The 23,223-nt window shown below is 33.4% G+C and overlaps 1 protein-coding gene across 4 annotated transcripts in view; it reads right to left on the minus strand.

Annotated features, from left to right (window-relative positions):
• LOC123005990 (teneurin-a) overlaps window positions 1–23,223 on the minus strand; it is a 63,186-nt gene that overhangs the window by 20,008 nt on the left and 19,955 nt on the right. For 2 of the 4 annotated variants that reach the window (XM_044400106.1, XM_044400104.1), the window contains exons 1-4: window positions 10,786–11,022; window positions 3,429–3,700; window positions 2,974–3,093; window positions 2,080–2,925 (exon numbers count right to left, since the gene is read on the minus strand). In XM_044400106.1, the coding sequence (XP_044256041.1) occupies window positions 2,080–2,925; window positions 2,974–3,093; window positions 3,429–3,700; window positions 10,786–10,868 (1,321 nt within the window). In that variant the 5' untranslated portion in view covers window positions 10,869–11,022. Of the gene's footprint in view, window positions 1–2,079; window positions 2,926–2,973; window positions 3,094–3,428; window positions 3,701–10,785; window positions 11,023–23,223 lie in introns of those variants that run through there. The other 2 variants (XM_044400105.1, XM_044400103.1) reach the window with 1 other exon arrangement.

The raw sequence follows: 23,223 nt of genomic DNA on the forward strand, positions 1-23,223 counted from the left end.
TTTTATTCCTGCCAAAATTTAAGGGTCTAATAAAATAAATCTATCCCACAAAATTAAAACAAATTTTGTTTTAAAAAATGGAAAAAATATGTATTTACAATCAATGTCAAAGTGACTGTGTTACTGGAGTACGAGTACGTGGGGAAAATGTTATTTTCAACAACCAATTGCCAACATTTTTTGTTTTCAAAATCATGTTTTTGTGTGGCCCAATATAACATAATTTTAGTACTAAAAATGGTGGATGCGCCGGGCCAGAAGAAAATTTTACCGCAATTATTACTGAACATTGAAATAAACATCGACTTTACTGTTTTTATCAGATTATTTCGTATTTTATTTATATTTTATTTTATAATTAGTTTATTATTTTCACAGACTAGTCATTAAAAAATTGAACAATATGTACTCGAATAAAATAAAAAAGGTGATTTAATAGATATGCAAATTATAAAATAATAAAATTGTCTATAATTTTAAATTATTTTGTTTATATGAATTCTACAAAATGCAAGAATTGAAGTTAAAAAATAATTTGAAGATCATCTTTTTGCATATAAATACATCAATCCTTATCGAGTGAAAAAATAAATCTTACATATTTTTATCTTCACAATAAAGCTTATTTTTATGTAAAACATTTGTTTTTAAATATACGAGCTAGGAAAAAAAGTTGTGTTTTTTTTAAATATTATTGTCCAGTAGCTCTCTGCCTATTGTACCCATCTACTGCAATAAACTGTTTTGTTATTTAGGTACAAGAGATATTTAGGTACATATTATGCTACCTCAAAAAATAGATTATTATAAAATTCAATACACCATTATACCATTATTATCTCGTAGCAAAAATTTCATACAAAGTGATTTTTTTAAAACGAGCCATCCTAAATATCTCAATAAACAAACATTAGAAAATCTGTAGATACGTCAAATTTTATTAGCAGAGGGACACCTTTTAGTGTATTTTTTAAAGTTGTAGCATCAACTCTTTGTAAGACAGACAAACCATTCAAAATTTTAAATGGTACCTCTTTGTGGTACCTCATATGAAAATTTGAAGAGAAAGAACACTAAAAAAAGTGTTTCCTTTCTAAATAAAAATTCACCTGTCTCAAAATATTTTATTTCTTTTGAGATACCCAGATCGGCTCGTTAAAAAAAAATTGTTTACAGGGTGCGCCAGAACTCGCGCCCTCTGAGGGCGAAAAATGTCATAAAAGGTAAGATACCAGGAACATGGAAGAAATGTTAAAAAAATTATATCTACAAAAATTTCGAAGTTATGAGATTTTAAATTTTGCACTATTTATTTCTGTTGGAAAAATAAGTTTTTTTGCTACAGGGAATTAGAAGAAAAACAAGAAAGCTCTATTCTAAATTGCAACTCTGTTTAATGTTATTTGTGGTTTTTATTGGCAAAATTTTTGTACCTTTATTAAATGATCTATCATTAAAAAAGACATAAAAAAATGTCAAATATCAAAAAATAAATGTCAAAATTTTTTGACAGATAGAACTTTTTAAACATTTTTTCCCTGTTCCTGGTGTCTTATCTTACTTAATTTTTTTATCTGGGGCGCGAGTTCTGACACACCCTGTATTAATAACTACAATTTTAATATTGACGTACGAGTATTTCATCAAAAATTAACTGTAAATTAAACAATACAAATTGTCTCAATGTTTTTCAAATTATTTTTTTTTTAATAGAAGTCTGCTTTATTATTTATTAACAGTAATATCTTGTACTTAGTAAACAATAAAAAAGAGGTATAAATTAATTGCAAAAGTTAAATCATTAAGATGTAAATATGTATTTAACAACTCTCTTTCTTATGTTCTCAAAATTTTTAATAAAAATCAATATCCAGTTAACGGGCATTCTTTTTAATTAAATACATTTCTTTTTATATATCTCCTCGTGTCGTCACAATGCGATTATTATCAAAAAAGTAAAAAAGCCGTGTCCCGGATCGATGGCATCGTCAGCCGTGGCCATTAATAATGGCGGTTCTGTTTGTCCGAGAGCTTCGTAATGGAATTGGGAAGCGAGCGGTAGATAAAGTAAATACTCACTCTTGGAGCAGTCGATCCCTTGAAAGCCGTCGATGCAATCGCACTTGCCCAGGTAGCAGGAGCCGCGGCCCGAACAGTCGTTAGGACAAGTCGTGCTCACACCTTCCGCTTCTGAAATGATCAGAGATACGCTGTGCGGCTGCAATTCGTCGTTATAGACCGACAGGAACCAGCGGCCCGTGTCCAAGTATTGGAGGAGGCTGACATTCACCAGCATCGGCTCCATATCGGCTTCCCTTTTCGCAATCACGTGCTCGTCGATACCCAACCCCAGGTCGAGAGTGGGATGGGGCAAATCCGTCGATAAGTCCTCATAACTCAGCTTGATATTGTGAGGAACATAGAACGGCCCTTTGGGCTCAGAGTCGGCTAAAATTTTCCGAGTCCCTTCATACGAACTCGAGATACTATCCAAAACGTCGGTTCGGTGCAAATTCTTATTCTCGTAGCCAAACCGGAACTGTGGATGTGACACCCCTTCTTGTTCCTTCTCCTCAGTGGCCCTTTTCCGTCTCAGCCTATGGTCCAGTCGCCCCCCTTTAATGAACTCCACAAAATCGTACTGAGTCACACTGGGGGCCACGTTTCTCCTCCCGTAAACCGCAAAATTTGCCCCCCAAGGCAGCGTGAAATTAAACCGAATGAAAGCCGGTTGCTTGTTTCGGAATTCTGAATTCCAGAATTGCGATGGGGGTATCGTGACGGTGTGGAGAGTGTTGAATTCGCGCTGTTCGAGGGGCAGTGGTGGGTACTGCGTTTGTGGTTGGCTGCGCTGTTGGGGCGGTTGGAGTGAACTGTGTTGGGTTGTTGCACTGGAGTGCTCCGCCGTACTCGTGGGGAGGGATTCTGAAATTTTCAGGAGATTTAAAGGAAAAGATTGGAAGTTTGGGGTACCTTCGGTCGGCATTTGAGTCGAGACGGAACCCTGCGTCATCTGGTCATGGGTGACATCCTTAACATCTTGCACAAGAATGCAGTTTGATGAGTCCATGTTGGGTTTCATTGAACTCACCGCTGAAACAAAAGAGACAAAAACGCTATTTTGCTTGTTAATTATTTGTCAGTTTGCCATAATTTCGTTTTATCTCCCGCGGCCTAATATCATTTTATTGATAATAACCCCCATTCTGGTATTTTTCTCTCACCCCGCTATAAAACCTTTCGTTGGCTTTATTCCGAGAACACGGGCGTTCGCTTTACGCCAATATTTGCAATATAATAGGGTACAATGTACCCATTTAACGGTTATGTTTCGATATAAAACGGTTGAGGCAATCCCTGAAATTTACAATGCGGCACGTTGCAACAAATCACGATGACAACAAAGCGCCGTAAAGTCGTTTAACTACCTGCGAAATACGCCAACATGGCGGTGAGGGCCACAGCCAGGAGGATGAGCCCGATGCTGAGACATTTCCAGGAGCATCGGTGTTGGCATCTCTTGTCGATGTGGAACCTGGACGGGGAGTACGGCGAATAATGCGGAGGATGAGTCGACTGGGCCGGTCGTAGAGGGAACACCGGCATCACCAGCGGCGACTGTTGAGGGCCCCCTTGCAGGGTCGTACTGCTGGCAGGAATCTGCTGCGAGAGCTGTGTCTGCTGCAGCCCGGGCGCCAGCCTGAAGCAAATTTCACCATAAAAAACTAAGCTCTATACGAGTATAGAAGAATCAAGTAATAAGAAAAAAATAAAAATCAAATTGTTTAATTTTTACAAAAACTAAAACTTCTTCAAGAAAATAATCAAATCATGTATTTTTGTTGAAATAGGTGTCCCAGCGAGTTGGTAAAGTCTATTATTGACCTTTAATTGTTAAAGTTTTAAAAAAATTATATAGGAAATTGATCAATACTAAACTGAAATTATTTTCAACTATACAGGATGACCCAAAATAAGTTACACAAATTTATGTTTTTTCAAATGAAACTCCATGTTTCATTGGCATTTCTGGATGTAGCTTTTTATTAATGTTTATAAACTAAACTTCTATTGGTGGATTTTGCTTAGTTCTTGAATTAGTTGTTTTTTTGACAAAAACATACTTTTTTACATGAAAACTAAGACAGCTAATAATGTTTTTTTATAACTGCAAAGAAAAATGTACAAATTTTAAGACTATAACAATTTTTTAGTATGTTGTACTTGTACAGATAAAAAACACCTTCTTTTTGTTTTTGCATCTAATAAGAGATTATGAAATTATCTTTCCAAAAACATTAACTTTTAAGTGTCTACAATTAATAACTTAAAAGATACGAGTATTTAACTTCAGGGTGTTCTACACAACTTTACTAGGCTTGCGCCTAATGTACGCACCCAGATATGCAAAAGTCACAAAACACTGGACACAAAAAACACATGACAGTAGTTGTGAAACTGCAGTTTTTCAGAAACAATTATCATGTGTTCTATCAAGAGACGGCATGAATATGATTCTAGTTTATCTATCTTAATCACTAACTAACTAAAAAGGTTGTAATACGAGGCGCAGGCCTCGTAAAATTATGTGAAACACCTGTATAAACATAAAAAAATTAATCATTATTTCAATATCCAAAAAGTGCACATTTGCATAAGAGATGGAAAAAATATCTCTCAATAACCACATTTATGTTCCACTGAATCTATTATTCTTTATTTTTACAATAAAATAATTTGAATTTTAATATTTATGTCAACCTTTACAATCTCTGGACGAATCACAAATCCGTAGTAGAATTACTATGATTGCCTTGTTATCAAAAAATGCTCATGTTAATGATATGCATTGTTGCTACAATTAACATTTAAACTTAAATATATTTTAATTTATCAATTTATTAGATGCAAAAATAAAAAAATAGAGTGTTTCATTTATTTTTTTTAATTATTTGATTTAAACAAAGTTTTACATTTTTTTAACTTTTCGACTGCAATACATTAAAAAAATGTTATAGTCTTAAAGTTCACACTTTTCTGTTTACAGTGGTAATTTTTTTTTCTAGCTGTCTTAACTTTTTTTGTAATAAATTTTTAAAAAGGATATGTTTTCGTCAAGAAAAAACTAACTTATTTCAATAACTAAACAAAATCGGCAAAGTTTAGCTTAAAAACATTGAAATCAAAAGCTATATTCAAAAATGCCAAGAATTTTAATTTAACATTTAATAAAAAAACACAACTTATTTTGGGATACGCTGTATAGTTGAAAATAATTTCAGGCGATGCACTAAATTAGTATTTATCAATTGTCTATACACATTTTTTAAAATTTTAATATTTGAAGATAAATATGTTATGGACTTTATCAACTCGCTGGGACACACTGTGCAAACAAAATTGAAAAATAAAGTACCGTTCAATTTTTTTCATTTCATTTTTTAGGTAATATTCGAAAATAAGAAACTTGTTTGGTAAGTAAGAATGAGCAAGCACGAATTTAGGTATATTTCATATTCTATTAGTTTTCGCAACAGAAAAATATTGAGTCGGGGCAGCGCAATCTCCCGCTGCAATTTCTATCCTTTTTCCTGGCTTTAATTGCATTTTCTCTTAAAACCGGCTTGGAAATGATCGGATCATCGTTGATCCGAAGTCACCCTCACCGTCTTCGATCCAATTTGTCCGAGTTTTTAATATCACCGACGGGTGTGCATCATTCATCGCGTTTCGATTTAATCCATAATCAGTTCTCTCGGTCCCAAAACTAGTCAACTTGGGTCTCTTCGGGGATTAAAGTTGTCCGATGCAAAACCACCCCGTGTCCGCGTCATTGCACCGAATCAGATCGAGATAGATTGGATTTTTTGAGCGTTGTTTGATTCGAGTTACATGTTTAATTCGTCGAGAGGGTGTCTCGATTAGTTCCACCACTAGACGATGAATGATCAAATGCGATATTTCGGCCAGACGGCCAAATCAGCCGCCGTGAAATCACCATTTACTTTCAACGCGGTCTTTGTTCGAAATTATTCGACCAAGTTTAATTAGATTTGTTTAGAGTTGCGGCCCGAGACGGCGCACCTTCGCCAAATTATAGTCATGGAAATCAAAAAATAAAGATTCTCAAAAATTAGTTACAAACTTCCCCATTTCTAGTCAATGTTGGGTTATTTTTGTCGTTTTCTGAGTCACCCCACCCCATCGATTCAGTACCGTTATTGCTTATGAAAATGCAATTACACGGCCGAGCGACATTACAGCTTGCCCTGCCTGAAAATATATAAATAAAGCATTGATACAAATTGCTTTTATTCAGCCATCAAATTTGCATGATAATAACGGCGTGCCGCAGCAAAACGTATTAATATGCATTAAATCAGCAGTAATTATTCGGCTATTATAAAATGCAGCAATCGAATTAATTTTTGATATTTGTTGTAAGACACGCATCGCTAAATCACGAAAGCGCCCCTTGGAGTCTTTATTGTCGGCTGTAAAATAACAAAGAAGCTTTATTAGTTTGATCAATTAGACTATAAACCCAATTGAAAGGTCATTGTGACCAATAAAAGGCAATTTGTTGATATAGGAACAAACAACGGGCGCGTTTATCGTCCCGAATCAAAGTTTCAAGTGGCTAGGGGGCTGTAAAATGTAATTTTTACAGCCGCGAGTATAAAAATATCACCGGTAATTACTTTCGTTCAATCTTACTTGTAGATAAATTGATGGATTAAAGCCGGCAACACCTTCAGCGACTGCCATCGAATTTACATTTATATAGCTTTATTCGAAATTTGAACTTAATCTATAAGACATTACATGGCAATTTTATTACTGCGTTAAATGACGCGGAAAGCAATGTAATGCAGAGTTATCAACTGAGAGCATTGTTTAGTTACACAGAAAAATTGCCAACGCGCCACGAGAATCACTTTCGCGTTTTCTTATTGGAAGGAAATCTTTTGACAGGGTTTTAATTAGCGTCCGTGTTAATTAAATGATTAGTTAGGAGACGGTGTGTAGTTTGTTCGGAAAGCTCGTTAGTTTTAATTAGTTTTTCGCCAAAAATGAAAAATATGAACTGGGGCCGGATGCCGACGACCTCTTCGACCGGTGACAGTCTGATGAAAGTTGCGAGACAAAGGAAAGTTTTGATAGAGGGGAAATTACAGGATCGATATTGCAGAATCTTTAATAAAAAATTAGGCTTCTGTAAATAAAATATTTTGCACTCATATCAGTTTATAATGTTGTATGTTGTATAAATAATTGAAAAAAACATGTATTTGGTGGTAAAATACAAAATAAAAGTCGTTATAACAATATACTGTAGCGAATATTTTTTTTTATTATCCATATTTTATTCAAAAATTGTGGAAATGGAAAAAGAAAGAATATTTCAAGCAACATTCAGTGTCAAAAATTTCATCAATTTTTAAACAGCATGTTTTTTCTTTTAGTAGTATTTTTTTTTATCTACTTCCTAGTATACTTACTTTATATTTACTCTCTCGATAATCTACAATTTTGCTTATTTTGTCTTGAGATATTTTTTAGAAGGAAATATACATAGGTACTATGAAAAAATATATAAATAAATGTTTTTAAAAAATAAGCTTTTATTAAAAAAATGTGCTTAAAAAGTAAAAAATATTTATTTTCTTTCAGAAGCCGTTAGCCGTAATGTTATAACCGCTCCCAAGGCTTTTATAAATTTTAAGATGATTTTAAGGTGTAAGCAAATGTTCTTCTCTGACAATAAAAAATATGTTTTACTTTTTAGTACACTTTTAAAAAAATCCCTTTTTTATATACTATTTTTTTTTACTTTTTAATCTTTACTCACTGTTCTGTGAAATCATTAAGTGTTAATTTTCTTGATTTTTGAATTTTTAAATTGTTTTTTATTTTTGTTTTGGTTTTGAATTTCTTTGATTTTTGAACTTTTTTGATTTTTAAATTTGATTATTGAATTTTTTTAATTTTTGTTTTAGAGAACCTCTTGATTTTTTTATTTTATTGATTTTTGTACAATCCTTTATCTTTTCTTGCTTTATCCATAACTTTGTAAGTTAATTAAAAGCTTACAAAAACAAAACTAATAGCAAACAAGTTGATATAGGTAGAGAGGATCGTACGTAATGATACTCGTTTTTTAACAACTTTAGTTTATAAAAAAATACCTTAAAACCTAATAGTAAAACAAAAAATTTAAATTAGATTAAAACGCCGTGAGGTGAAAAATGTTTTTATTTTACTATAATTACGAAAAGTATTTGATTAATATTAGTTTGTAATACACAATTCTGCTAAAATTACAAGTTAACAAGAGATTTCACTGAATAATTTACAACTTAAGTCAGCTTCGTAGTAAAATGCAAGGGCAATACATCTAATTTTTATGACATTAGAATTTGAGTAAAAAAGGCAAATTTTCTGTAAGGATTTTTAGGAAAATTTCTTTAATGCCGCTTGTCCATTAACCTTGAAACCACTTCCGGCCTTTTTCCGCTTCACTTCGCTTTCCATCCGTTCTAAAACCGCCGAAATGCAATGACCAGCCCCCTTCCGCACATGTTTCTCCAGCAATCATTTTCCGCGCCCCCTTAAAGCTCCATTTCTATTCATGACGGAGCAAAAAGCAAGAACCCCCTTATTTTAGCGCAAGGTTGCCATTTTGCAATTTAAATCGGTACTTCTTGAGCATCGTTCGATTCCAATTCCGTCCCTGAGCCGCTTTCAAACAGTGCGTTAATAGACTAACAATTTTCGGGGTGAATTTAATTAATCCGCCCCGAAACAGTATCGATACTGAAAAAATGCGATCCATGATTGAATTATAAACAAAGCAATTACGACACGGGCCAAAAATATTTTTGTTTCTTGGTGTAGAGTGAGATGATTTATTAGGCGGCACTCGGGAGACAATTAAACTTGGCGCTTCCAATTAGTGTCAATCATTTCTACAAAGCGGATCCCGTGTGTAATACAGGATCAATGAAATTCGTAATAAGAGAAATAGTAATGCATAGATGATAAGCAAAGCCGAAACTACGGATCACTCATAAAATAAATACCGGATTTGCATAATTATAACTAATTTCAGAGATAATAATCATTATTTAGCAGGTTTTAATCAGATTGCGGGTATGTTTCGGTTTGTATAGCTAAGGGAGTGGCTTTATAACAAATCTCGGGAAAAAAATCGTGATTTAACCCCTGACACAGGAAGCATTTGAGTTATTTTTAGAAGTTACTAAGGTTATAACTCGCTTAGCGACTCCAATGAAGTGTTTTTTTTAATGTTTTTTTTTTCAGGAAATTAAAGGAATCGAAAAATAAACGACTTTTACAAAAGTGAATTTAAAAGATATAACATTTACGTGGCGCTAAAATAATGCTGTTAAATTTCAAATTGAATATCTTTATTCTGAGATAATGAAAATTTTTATAACAATTTTGAAAAACAATTAAGACAGATCTCCATGTTCATATTTTAAAAAAAGACAACAATAAAAATATTTCAGCTTTTGTTATGTAAAATTTTAATAAAACTAATTGCTTTTTCTGCTATAGATTTTTTAAAAGCTCGCTTGTTTCTTATCAGATTTTGTGAAATAAATATTTGTAATACAGTTTCTGTTTGTGCAGTCAAGCAGATCAATAACTTAGTAATCAGGTAAATTTAAAAAGCTGAATACAAAATAATAAAATATTTATTGTATCTACCTGTGTTTTAACAATTATTTTCTTTGTAATAATTAATGACTGAGCATTAGTAGGTATAAAAAAATGAGGAAACGGATATTGTTAAATTTTCAAAGTTTACTTTTATATTTTTTGTTAGTTTCATTTCCATTTAAAAATTTAAATAATTAAAATTTAGTTTTTACAGTTACTAATCAAAAAAAAATTCTTATATTTACTTGTCTTGTCAATAAACGTGTTTTGAGCACATTTGTTATTGATCTTTAATTTCTTTCTTAATTTTAACTGTTAGTGTTATCTGCAAATTATTTAGCATTTCTATTTGAAATTCATTTTGTTTTAATTTGGCAAATTCCTACTTGATATTTTTCATTTCCACCAAATCAATAAAATAACAGTTTTCATTTGTTGTTTACAAATAAATGATAAGTTTTTTCTACTTTAAAATTTAAAATTTTGTGTTATTTTTTCCTGCAAAATCCACAACGATTAAATTTTTGTTTCATACGTTATTTTTCAAAAGTGTGTTTATTAAATTTTTGCTGAGGTAAAATATGACTTTTTTTGTTTCAAAATCTTGAAAATAAAACTCATTGCTCAATAGAAAAAAACTTTATTGTAAATTTTAAATTTGATTGTGGCAATCACAATTTTTCTCGAAGTTAAGGAGTTGGTTTCGTGCCAAATCCTCTTTCAAAACATAAATACAGCAACAATTTTCTTCTAAACTACATTCAAAATCAGAGGAGTTAAACTTTTAAAATATTCAGGAAAAACTTCGTCCCTCAATAAATCGAGTAAAGATTTTAAATAAAAAAAGAAATAATGTCACATAAATTTCAAATTGAACCTTTGGTAAAACTTTGAAGAAAACTTTGTAAAATTTCAGTTCGTAGAGGCTAGGGGAATATTAAACTTATCAAATCCCATTTTATTTTTATTTCTGTCAATAAATCAAACTTATACTGAGCAAGTTTTCTCGTGTTTCGAGTGTCGAATTTCTCTTTCGTAGAGGCTGTTACCGGAGTGCGCAAACTTTGCGGTCTTGTAATTAAAACGTACGGTTATTACCTCGGCTCGTGCGAAAAAGGTTCCGCATATATGTTTCGCACCCTCCTCGGCAGGGGTGGCGGCCTCGGCCCGTAGCTATCCATTGTGGCCGTTTCACTGTCACATCACCATCACACCCATCCAAATCGGGATCTAACGCGTTATCGCCGTTGTGAATTAATAAAACAGTAATTAAATTCGAGCTGGTGTGTTAACATGACGCGGAGCCGATAACATCGCAAGACACGCACTGCTCAACAGTTTGCGACGAAGTGGGGTTGTCGCAGTTCGGGGTGAACTCGATAGCGGCCGGCGCAAGCGCACCCTCGCCCTCACCCTATCTGTCGCCGTCACCTCAGTCACCTGCATCATGTACTCTGAAGCCGGCACTGGAAAACGCCTTATCGAAAACGGCCGCTAAACATGCGAATTTCAACCCCATTGTGCCACCAAGAGGCCATTTTTCATCCTCCGGAAACTACACCGATCGGTATCTACCGGAAATGGATGTGTTTCGGTTTCAATCATGTTTTACATACAAATTGAAAAAATTCATCAATCACGCGCACACTTACCGGACCTAATTGCCACGATTCATTAGGGGAGAAGACGAAAAGACACCACTTTCCGACCCCACACACATATTCTTTCCGTTTTTATTTTCTCACAAAAAATAAATTAAAAAAGGTGATTTATTAAGACCCTTTACTGGCGGAGCTTTTGAGGGGAGCTTTTATGGACGGAGGGGCATTTATGAGTGGTTATCTTCTTGGGAGACTTGTCAACAAGTCAATGAAAGCTTTGACTCCGGTGTTTCACCCAAAAAGCTCTCGCAGGAATTTACTACAAATTAAAAAATAAATAATTCGAGCGCCCACCAGAAGGGGAGGAAAGCTGATTGGCGCTTAACTTTTTGAGTGTGTCAACACGCAACGTGATTTGTTTTGCCCTTTTTAATAGAATCGGAAATGTGCTTCAAAAAATTACAAATTTGGACTAAAGCTTTGAAAAGCCAAAAAGTTGCAGAAAATTAACATGATTTTTTTTAAGAAAAGCCAATAAGAAAACAAAAGTTTTCATTTTCTGCTGTGTCAAAAAAGCTTCATTAATACAATATTTTTAATTTTAAACCCTAAATATGTGCTTTGCAATCAGCAAAATTTATGGAAGAAGACGTGTTTCAGATTCCTGCAAGAAGTTATCGGCATTTGTGTAAAATTTTCGTAAATTTGTTGCTATCATATTGTGCGAAGCTTTTTGTTGCAGGAAAAAGCTGAAACGTTGCAATGCGTCCATTATGAAAATTCGATCTGAAATGACACGTGTATCCGCGAGTGGCCGATACCCCCGAGAATTGGAGCTCTTCGGCGTAGAGCTTAGCGCAAAATCTGCCACTCAAGCTTTATGTTTTCTGCTAAAGCCACCTTGCAAACCGTCGTTCGGCCCGATATCAGATTAATTAATGCTGAATGGACCAGATATAATAGCACGCCATCCGACAAATCACGATCGGTATAATTGAATCCGGTGCTAATTTCGCAACGATCAAAAATTCAACAACATGGAAGTCTGTCGCTCTGAAATGCAACAATTATGTAAATAAGAACTGAGTTAATTAGTAGATTATAAATGTCTCGACGAAAATTTTGAATTATTCCGACACCGGCGCCACTCAACCCTATTATACACCTAGTATTGATTTCCCATCCCCCTTTTTCACTTATTGGATTGCCACAAGTTGTCGGTTAGCAAAAAATCAATAGTCGAAAGAAATGACAACTCATCAATCAACTCCTCGAATTTTTCGAAACGTTTTCATCGGAAATCGGGACGAAAACAGAACTAGAGTATTTTTTTTTACAAAAACCAAGCCCTTGTCATTTGGATTTGTAAAATGAATTTAATTTCCGTTTTATGCCAACAAAACTAATAAAAATATTTGGTTTAATCTGGGATAAGGAAATTGAAAAAACGACTATACATTATATATAGACAATTTTTCCGTATCAGGGAAAAGAAAGTTGGTTTTATTAAACGCAAAATACTCGTCTGTGTTACCACATAATGTCTCGTGAGTCGGCTATTGAAACAGCAAATGAGGAACTTTGAATATGAGAAGCAGCGAATTCGAAAGCAAAAAGAGTTTCTTTCAAATTTTCTCAAAATTTAATATTCAATCAGTTATTTGGTGATTTGGTCACTTATTTGCATAACTAAGGGTTGGATTCGCCTCAACTTGCAGCTGTTTCATCCCCTTTTCCCTTAAACAGGTTGTTTGACAGATTATTCTAGCGATGTTTCCTGACGTATTAAGTTAGGTAATAAACTAGAAAAAAATTCAATTTGTAAATGAATTCCATTGTAGCCGGTGATGAAAATGTCTACCGGAATTAATTAAAAAATATATTTTTGCGAGTAGAGAGCGCATCGTCGCTTTTTCCGGGGTCATTCTCTGACCCCCAAATCTATTTTCGGTAGCTTTTAGCTTTTTTGAAGCTAAATAAACTGGATATTGTTGTGTAAAATTCTCGTTTTTTCGTTCGGTGTAAAAATTCGATTCGCCACTTGAAAAAAACTCCGTCAGTAACGCAATAACGCCGGTTCCCGTCGGCTGTGAGCCTCGAATGGCCGTATTTTCTCGTGACAGCAGCTCTGTTGAGTACAAAGAGACGGCGGATGTGCGCCTCTTCATCAATTCGCTGGGCTGCTACACCGATATTGATCCCGAATTGATGTAATTTGAGATACAGTGGAGATATCGGAGAGGCGCGACTGCAACCGGGCACAGGCATGCTGAGATTCAGATATGATTTCGATGATAAGCATATGTGACTCCGGAACGTTGTTGCGAGAGGTTCCGGGAGACAGAAACGAGCTGTATCGAGGAGTTTGGCGGGCGACAGATGCTGTAACATCCGAACCTTGCCGCAGCGAGGAGACTCCGGGTAACCCCAAAACACGGAATTTGTTCACTTTTTGAGTGCCCCAACACGCAATGTTATTTGTTTCGCCCCTTTTTAAATGAAATCGAAAATATGCTGCAGGGCTTTCGGCACAAAATTGTAAAAAAGCAACGCAAAACTTTTTTTTAATCAGCATCACTATGAAGTAATCATTGAGTAAAAACGGTTCTGTAGAAGATATATCAAAAAGTTTTCATTTTATTAAGTTTTCGACCTGCGGTAGAGTAAATATTACATCTTGACAAAAAACTGGAGTAAAAAATTAAAAAACTGACTTTTATTTTAAATTTAAAACACTATGTATGTACTAGGTAAACAGAAAGTATGAAACCAAACGTTTTGTGCTTAAACTATTGATTTTCAAAAAAACTAATTGATTAATTATAAAGTATGAACTATAAAAATGTGATGTTTCTCAAGAATAGAATTTTTTGCACTTTCTTTTGTTTTTGAGTTCTGCACAATTTTTAACTTTTTCAGGTGGCAACGTACTATAAAGTATCACAAAAATGTTTTTTATATACAGAAGCTATGATCTAAAAATTACAACTGTACACATTTTAATCAACAAAACAAAATGTCATTCTCAAAACATAATCACATAAAAAATGCAATACATAAACATACTAGTAAAAAAATTTGTCAAATCTTTGGATAGAGAAAGTGAGACTTAGATAAATTTATCCGAAATTAAGTGACGCCAAGCTCAAATTTAGGCCGCAAATTAAAAGCATTGAAATAGATCCTCATTTTGCAAAGAAGTTGAATCACAGGTCCTTTAAAAATGTAATAAGCTACGTCTTAAGCAACAAAAAAGCCGATGGTTACAAAGAAATTGTAAAAGAATTAATTAGGAATTATTGCAACATGGGATGTAGGATGTCACCTAAAATTCATTTTCTCTATTTTCATTAAAAAAAAATTCCTAAGTACAAAGGGTGCCGTTAGTGACGAGCAAAGAAAAAGGTTCCAAGGGAGATGGGATCCAGCTATGGTTTCTGATAAGACAAGTTAAAACGCTCTACAAAAAAAGAATGTTACATCTTTCAACACTGTCTTTGTTCATTGAATAAATTAATTTCTTTTGTCATCTAATTAATTTCTATGTTTAATAGACAATTTTTACGATAGAATCTAAAAAAAACTATTTTCGTATAACTTACATTAAAAATCACATTAAAAAAATATTGGGTGGTGTTATTATTTTCTGAAAATTCTAACACTATCCTTACATGTAGGGAAGAAATGATTACTGTGCTGACATTATTGTTAATTTGTAGGAAGCAAAAGGTTACTTTGAATTTTCTTTTTGCAATTTTTAGAACCTTGTTTTATAGGAATTTAAAGAAAAACTGTCAGTTCATTTTTCACAAAATTAAACTTTACAGATGATGGTTTTAAGAGCTACATTGAGGAAATTGGGAAGCAATAAATGCGGTAGCTTTCTCACTATTTTTGTACTTTTTTTAAGCTTGTTTTCTTAACATGATCTTAAAAAACATATTATAAATGTTTAAAGTTTTAGATTTCAAACTTCTGGGTTCGTATGAGTACACTCCCGACAAATAATAAATATAAATTAAAGAAAAAAACAGCAAAAACCAAATCCAAAGCGATTGTTGCACTGTACCGTTTTATTTTGTTTATTGGTGGAATTTATTGTGCTTTATTGGCCCTTCTTGGTGTAGACTCCCCAAATGTTGTAATTTAGCGTTTTCTTGGCTGTGTTGTATCGCAGTCCTTACAAGAAAATTCGTGTCTGAGTTAGTGAGATTTAATAAATGATGCGCGACTCGAGGCGAGTGTTGAGTAATGACGGACTTCCTCCATTACAATATATCTCACTTATAGCCATGTTTCATCACTTGAGCTGCCTTCCGCAGATACGGCATCGGGCTCCTCTCCTCTTCGCCGTCATGTTTTAATTTTAATGCCGTGATGAATGATTGATTCGAGTCGATCTCGCGCGAAAATTCACCTCTTCTTTCGCTCGATATTAGCCCCCGCATGAGTCAATCTGGGATACGCACTGTGGAGTCAGTTTATCCGGCGGCCTATTGCAATTTGCGCCCCCATCCCGCCCCACGGTCTAATGGTGTTAGCGTTACGAATTTACCAATTTCACCACCCTATATGTTAGCTCAAGTCGACTGCTGTAATGCACAAAGAATGTAGCAGCGAGCGGGGCGCACTATAAAATTTCATTACTTGTATCATCTAATTGAAATGCAGTTTATACTCGCCGGAGGGGCGAACACAAGAAAAATCAACAGGCTTATACAGGGCGTTCGATGGAATTATTCCGACATCGCGTGAAACAAATATGTATGCTAATTTGCACACCTTGTGTAATAATAAAAGCGGCATGACGTCGGGTAAAGTGTCAACTTTAATAAGTGTCTCGTTTTAAAGCAGAAAATTTTTTCCGACGCGTCGGGAATACAAAAATAACAATCCGAATGAAATTGTAAAATAAGTTCGCGTGAAACTGAAATGGCTATTGTTTGTCGTATCTGGAATATTTGAAAGAGCACCGCGCGACTGCTGAATAGAAAACAACAAGATGAGGGAAAAAACGTGCCAGCCAAGCGTATGTTCGAACATTGAGAACAATCTAAGGAAGGAAAACAATTCTTGTGCGGGGATATGCAATGTCGAGAACCACCCGACTAGAAGATTAAAAATTGCTGGGGTTCTTGTGCCTGATGGACGACCCGGTGATGCTTAAAATACACACACCTGGAATTACTTCTGCAACACGAAATGGGCCTTGTTCCAGGCATAGGCGCCGACTTTTCATATTTTCTTTAAGCAATACAAATAACATAAAAAGTTTCTTTTCAGATATATTGGTGGAACTTGCAGCACTTGAGAATGAAAACTATTACGAATATTTAGAACATTCAAAAACAATATAATTTTTCGTATAGGACATTTAAAAAAATAATATATAGGTACATTACTGAATTTGAAAAAAAAAAAATAACTTTTTTGAAATGTTGAATGTTCGTAAATCGAGTGCTGAATACAGATTGGGTACATCAACTTTTAATTAATGCAATTAATTTGAGATGAGTAAAATTAGGGTATGCAAAAAAAGCTAATAAATAGTCTCAAAAATTGGTCAGTATTGTTTTTGATTTTTAACAAATTTTCAAAATTTTTTTTTGATTTCTTCCAATATATACTTTTGTTTCAAATTTAACATGCAATATTGTAAGTGAACAAATAGTATATTATGTTATTAGGAGTAAAAGTGATTGTTTACACATTACGTATACATACTATTTTATCATACTATTTTTATCACGCGTCAGTTTCGGAATTTGTGTTGATTGATTTAATTGGTGAATAACTAGTGTAGTTTATGGTGCAAAATATCGAATGCTGATAATCTACACTGTACCTCCAGAAAATGCTGAAGCAGCGAAAAAGACAAGAAAGAGACAACATTGGTAAATGTCAAAGTAAGTGTCAAGTAAAAGTTAAAAACTCTTAAGCAAAAAACAGTGTTTTTACTCCATGTCTGAAAGGTAAAACTTTTACTTGTGTCAATTAGTCACAAAAGCGTCATTTTTCTGACGTTTGCCTATAAAAAATATTTGTTTTTCATTTTGATGAAGATTACACAATGTTCAGAAACAATTAATTCTTTTGTAAAACTTAGATCAATTTGATGAATCGATTTAAAAATTTAGAGGTATTGGGCGCACATTAAGTTATCAGAAAACCTAGACACATTAGTCTCCCCATCAATATTTATAAATACGTGGTAGATTTACTAAAACAACAAAAAAAGTTACTTTTTTCTCTTTTCTTTAAATCAATGTTGTAAGTGAAAAAATTAAAAAAAAGTGCAAAAACACCTTGTAGACAATTTATTCCAGTTTTTTAAACTATCCTTCCATTCTCTGTGCGGTTATTGGTTGCTGAGATATAGTTGATGAAAGACAAAAAGATGCTTTTTTATTAAAAAGTCAAATATCTCAGCGACAAATGACGTAAAGAGAACATAAAAAAACAAATTGAAGCTGAATGAAGAAGCTGTCCGTTCCATGCATTGATTTAACTAATAAAAATTTCCCCAAGTTCGTGGACTAAAAAAAAAATATAAAAAATTACAAATTTTTTTCTTGTATTATTTCTTAGAATTGCGTAATCATAACCGTAGCTCAGAAATTTTTTGCCAAAAGATCTTAAAAGTAAAAACTTGGAGCTTAAAAATGTATTTTTTAAATCTAAATACGACCATTGACCATTTTTTTTTTGAGGTATAGTCTTTCAAAAATCACCAAAAAAAAGTATTTGAGATAATAAGAAATCACTGAAAAGCTTAATGAAAAAACAAATTACAATCAGATAAACCATGAGTTTGATTCATTTTCTGGAGGTGGAAAAATGAATAATAGAAAATTTAAGACATCTTTGAATTAAAAGTGATTTTAAGGAATGCAATGTTACTAAATAAAGTTTTGAATAAATATTAAATTCCAAATATTATTAAGAGTTATTATTATTATTTTTTGTACCTTAAGCAAAAGTATATTGTTGTGTGTTCGGCACCCATTAAAAAATTTCAATAGGTGCATTCGCCCTACACCCATGTAGTCGGCGCCCGGGGTTCCAGGACACTGTATTGGCACTGTTTTTGACAAGTTGTGAACAAACTCACAACAATATGTCCGAGGACAAGGATTCTGACACAACTTTGTAATTCTCACCAAAGCTGATCACGAGAAACAAATCTTTGCCAACTGCTTATTGATTTCAAAACTTGGGGCTAGATAACAGCTTTGTCCAACGAAAGTGGAACTCTGACAAGATGGCTCAATTGTGGTCAACAGAACAACAAAATAAAATAAATTAACTTTTGGAGCCAGTTTGTTGTAATAAAAAAGTGTTGTTTTTTGTGGGAGAATATTATTGGCCGCACACACACAATTTGTAAACTGCACAATTTCGAGCAAAGCCGCTCCGAGTCATTAATTTAAAATCTCCTCATTTGTTTGTAAAAAGCGTTATCATTTCTCGAATTGGAACTGTCGTTGTCAAAGCTGTTTTAGTCAAACCGTCACTTTTATCAGTTTGTTATTTTATTTCGATTTATGAAAACGTTGCTCGCAATAATCTGTCATCGTTCGAACGCTTAAAAATCGAAACGGCGTGCATTGTAGTAGCTTAAACTAGTAAGTTAATAAAGAAGAATGGTTGGCACGGCATCCGACCCTCTCATTGAGTGATTTATAACATATAAGGGTTGAACGGTTTTATTTGTATTGTGGATATATGATTAAACTGGCACGTAGCCCCTGTCGGAAAGCCTCAAAATATGCTGCTTAATAAAGGGAAGGATGGCAATGTTTTGAAAAATATTTGCTTGTTTAAGTCGATTTAAATCGGGTCTTTCTCCTTATAACAGCGCGCACTCATTATCCTACATCAGCTTTGAAAACATCGCAATTTGTTCAGCACCGTGAGTCTGAAATAACAGTATCATATTCCGCATTCCGGAGTTTCGTCGAATAAAAATAACAAACGGGAAATATTTAAATTTGCATTTGATGGGTTGAGAAGCTGCCGTGTTTCGATCCGTTTTAAGTGAAATGTTGAATAAAATTCAATTACGTTTCATTCTCTTATGAAATAACTCGCAATTTTTATTTTTACATCGGATGCATTTATTTCCGATTCGACCCCCTAATAAGCTAGGGTGGACACGACCCTACGTTGCCATGAGGATCACTACGGCAATATGCCACTCCATTAGCTCTAATTCGGTTACCACAGATACAGCACGACTCGATGCCCGCCACAACACTTTTAACTATACTTATTATTGAAATCGTTAAAATGGAATTTTTAATAACTTTTCTTTGTCGGACGGAGTCGCGTGGCTTCGTCAAAGAAGAAAGAAACATCGGGGTTTCCCCACCGGTCGATATTCAATCACAAAACAAATTAGTTTGCTGTTAAATAAAGACGAGAGACGAGATGTGTTCGATGCGGATGACAGGATTCGCGAAAGGGAGACGCGGACGCGTTGTATTATAAAATGAAATAATCATAATGGATAAATGTGATAATAAACTGACGCGACAAAGCTGGATGAGAGGAAACCAAAGCGGTTTTCATAAATTAGAATTTCGGCGAAAAGTATTTTGCTTTTTGGAGGAGGAAAAGTTAAACCCTCAATGCGCAAATCCACATTGCCAACGACACTTAGAAATTGATTTATATGATAATTCATTAAGTAACTACATTTAGGTACTCACATTTATTACTTAAATGCAAATTGCAAGTATTTTATGCTTTCATATTTGACAAATAAAGAAGAGGTGACACAATTCTTCTTTAATAAGTATATTCTTATCTACGCGTATAATTTACATTAGTAAGTCAAAAGCTTGTAATCCTAGACATTAAGCTTTATGAATCTGTATTTCTAAATATAAAATTTCTAAACCCTAATAAATGTCTAAGTATTAGCACGAGAAATTTGTGTTACAATATTGTTTGGTATTTCATAATCCACCTTACAAGGTAACCCAAAAATGACTAAAACGTATTTTAAAAAATTATTATTTTTTATATTTCAAAACTTATTTAATTTTAATTTTGTTTTGCTTCGATCAATATCCTTATCGCTTATAAAAATATACCAAATAAATATTTTTAACGCTAACTTAAATACAATTAAAAATAAAGATGTACAAATGTGACATAAAAAAACATATTAAATAAGAAAAATTAAAAGTAGTACCGGACTAGAAAAAAAATTCCATGGAACCAAATTTACAAAACAATGAAATTAGGTGGATAGACAGATCATTTCAAAATAAAACTGTTTTAACACAAAATAAATATAAGAAACCAAAATGATATTAATAAAAAACGACAAGCACAATGATTTTCAATGTTTTTACTTTTATATTAACATTTGTCTCGTTTGTATCTGTTTATTAAAATTTTAATTTAATTAAGCTTAAACCCTATTTATGTAAATTTATAATTAAAATAATAAAATCTGCAATGATTCGCCGAACACCGTTCATTCTCAAAAAAATTACGAATTGTAAAACTTGAATAAGAAAACATAATATGAAAAGTATGTATAGGGTAGCATATTAAAATAAAGTTTTGATTATTTAAAGTTTAAAATGCAAAAATTCATCTTTTCTAGTTAAAATTTTGATGTAGAACCAATAAATTTAAATATCAAACGATTGAGCAAGAATTATCTTTTTTATTTAAAAAATTCAAAATCCATCGAAACTGAAATTTTGCAAAAAATTATCACAAATGTTTGATCAGTTGATCAGAAATTCTACGTATATAAAAAACCGACCAATAAAATATATTTGTTTTAATTACTTTTTGGATTTCAAAAGAAATTTTTCATTTTTTGTTTTTTAAATATGAATATAATATTTTTTATGTATATTAAGATTAAAGATAAGATTTCACCAATACTGTCCTGCCTAAATGTATCACTTCAAATAATCTTTCCTAAAATGAATTCTGATCATCCTACAACTATTTTTAAATTTTTGAGTGATTTATGCGTGTTTGAAAATAAGTTAGTTTCTCATATAAAAAGCACTCAAGTAAAAATATCATAATTTAAATTGAAAAATTTCTAAACTCACAAAATTCATAGCTTAACTTTGACATTTAACTGTTTCTAATTTTTTTTCGTTTTGTTTTTTTCTGTTAATTATTTTAGAATTTTTTGTTGAAATTAATTGTCAATTTTGTCGTGTTTTTGCCGTAATCGTCGTCAATTCCGGCTTGCATTTAGCATAAATCGCATGCAGCCGCTGCAAAAATATAAAATTTAATTGCATTCCGCATTTGCAATAAAGCGTTCGAATCCATGCGCCAGTTTTAAATAAATTTTAAAGCGATTGGACGTTAAACGGTCCAACTGTTTTGTTCCCGCTGGTAATTTGTATTTATTTGTGTGCGACCCTCGAGTTTATCGTCGTCGGTCACCACCCCGCCGTGCATAAGTAGAGTATCCTGGCCCTGCATCGCCAGCACTTTTCATGGTTACCCCCTGGAAATGACACAATACCCGATACAATACGTCCTCGTCGGCCGAGTACCTAAGCTCTAATCCTCTGCGCGTATTCAAGGTCGGGCTTTTTTCCGATTGAGTCGCATTATCCCCCTTTGGACTTTATCTAATATCGGGGGATGCACGGAATGGTTTACAGTCCATTTCGCTATCGCGACCATATCGGGCTCCACTTATATTGTGTGTGTTTTCGAGGATCCTATTACTTTTTCTCAGGGAGATAATGCACTGCCATTCCAGCGATTATATTCCGACAAACGCGAAAAAATCGCGAGAGTCGATTTCGATTTTCTTGCACGGATGTGCTCATATATTGTGATGCAGCCAGATACGTCAATCTTATCTAATAAAGATCTACTCCTGTCAAAATTTATCTCCTAAGCTGAATTAATGGTTGCCGAAGAAGGGGCGGATGAGAAATCTAACATATTTGCTTCGTGAGCTTTCATGTAATTTGACAAAAAGAGACACCGAATTATCTTTACGACAAGTTTGAATAATAAACTAAACACTAGTTTCGGTCTATTGTGACAAGTGACGCAAAAAATTTGGGTCCTGTGTACCTAAGGCATTTTGGAGTAGGTATAAAAATTTCCGGTTGGACGAAGCTTAGAGAATAAAATCCAATAGAGGATTAGGAGCCTTTCAAAACTTACAATTCATCAATAGCTTCACAATACGATTGTGTTGCAAAACTCTTTCATGGCTTAAGCTTTTGTTTACTTGCAAAAAATAACCGAAAGATTTTGCATTTTACAGAATAAACCTATAGGTATTCAGAGTGACTTAATTTTTTTTTTAATGCTATTTTGTTAGTATTAATTGACACACTCAGTGACTCAGTATATTCCTTGCCCGACTATAGTCGACTTTTTTGTAAACGAAGTACGAGTAAGATACAACGACAAAGGTTTTCCACCAGTCACTTTATGTATCTTGCCTACAAAAAAAAGGAAACGAAAACAACTTCAAATGTTTGAAAACATCAATTTTAATTCTCCAATATTATAAAAAATACAAAATCTATATACAAACTTGAACCAGAAACATTAACATGACGTGCTGACACTTTATCATTAACTTTATTTAATATTTTAGCCATTAAACGGGCAAAATGCCTTTTTTCAAATTGGCAGAGCATTTGAACTTTTATGAAGAGATAGCTGAATGATCTGTAGTTTTATTAACTTTATCAAAAATGAAATAAAATTTGCTCTCTATTTTAAAAAGTTTAATCGAAAATTTCATAATAATACTACTGAAATTTTAGTCGCATCAAAAATGTGTGAAATATGAGAGAGGTCTCGGCTTGTGCTGTTTGTGTGTATTTTTGGAATATGAATAGTGTTGGGGTGCACCTGTATGAGCGTATTTCGCTTCGCCCCCTCGTTCGTCTTCGTTAATTTGCATATATTTTAA

Source organism: Tribolium madens, unplaced genomic scaffold (assembly GCF_015345945.1).
Source record: "Tribolium madens isolate multiple individuals breed KSU strain unplaced genomic scaffold, Tmad_KSU_1.1 Scaffold_20;HRSCAF=117;Tcas5.2_LG4, whole genome shotgun sequence".
NCBI classification, from domain to species: Eukaryota; Metazoa; Arthropoda; class Insecta; order Coleoptera; family Tenebrionidae; genus Tribolium; species Tribolium madens.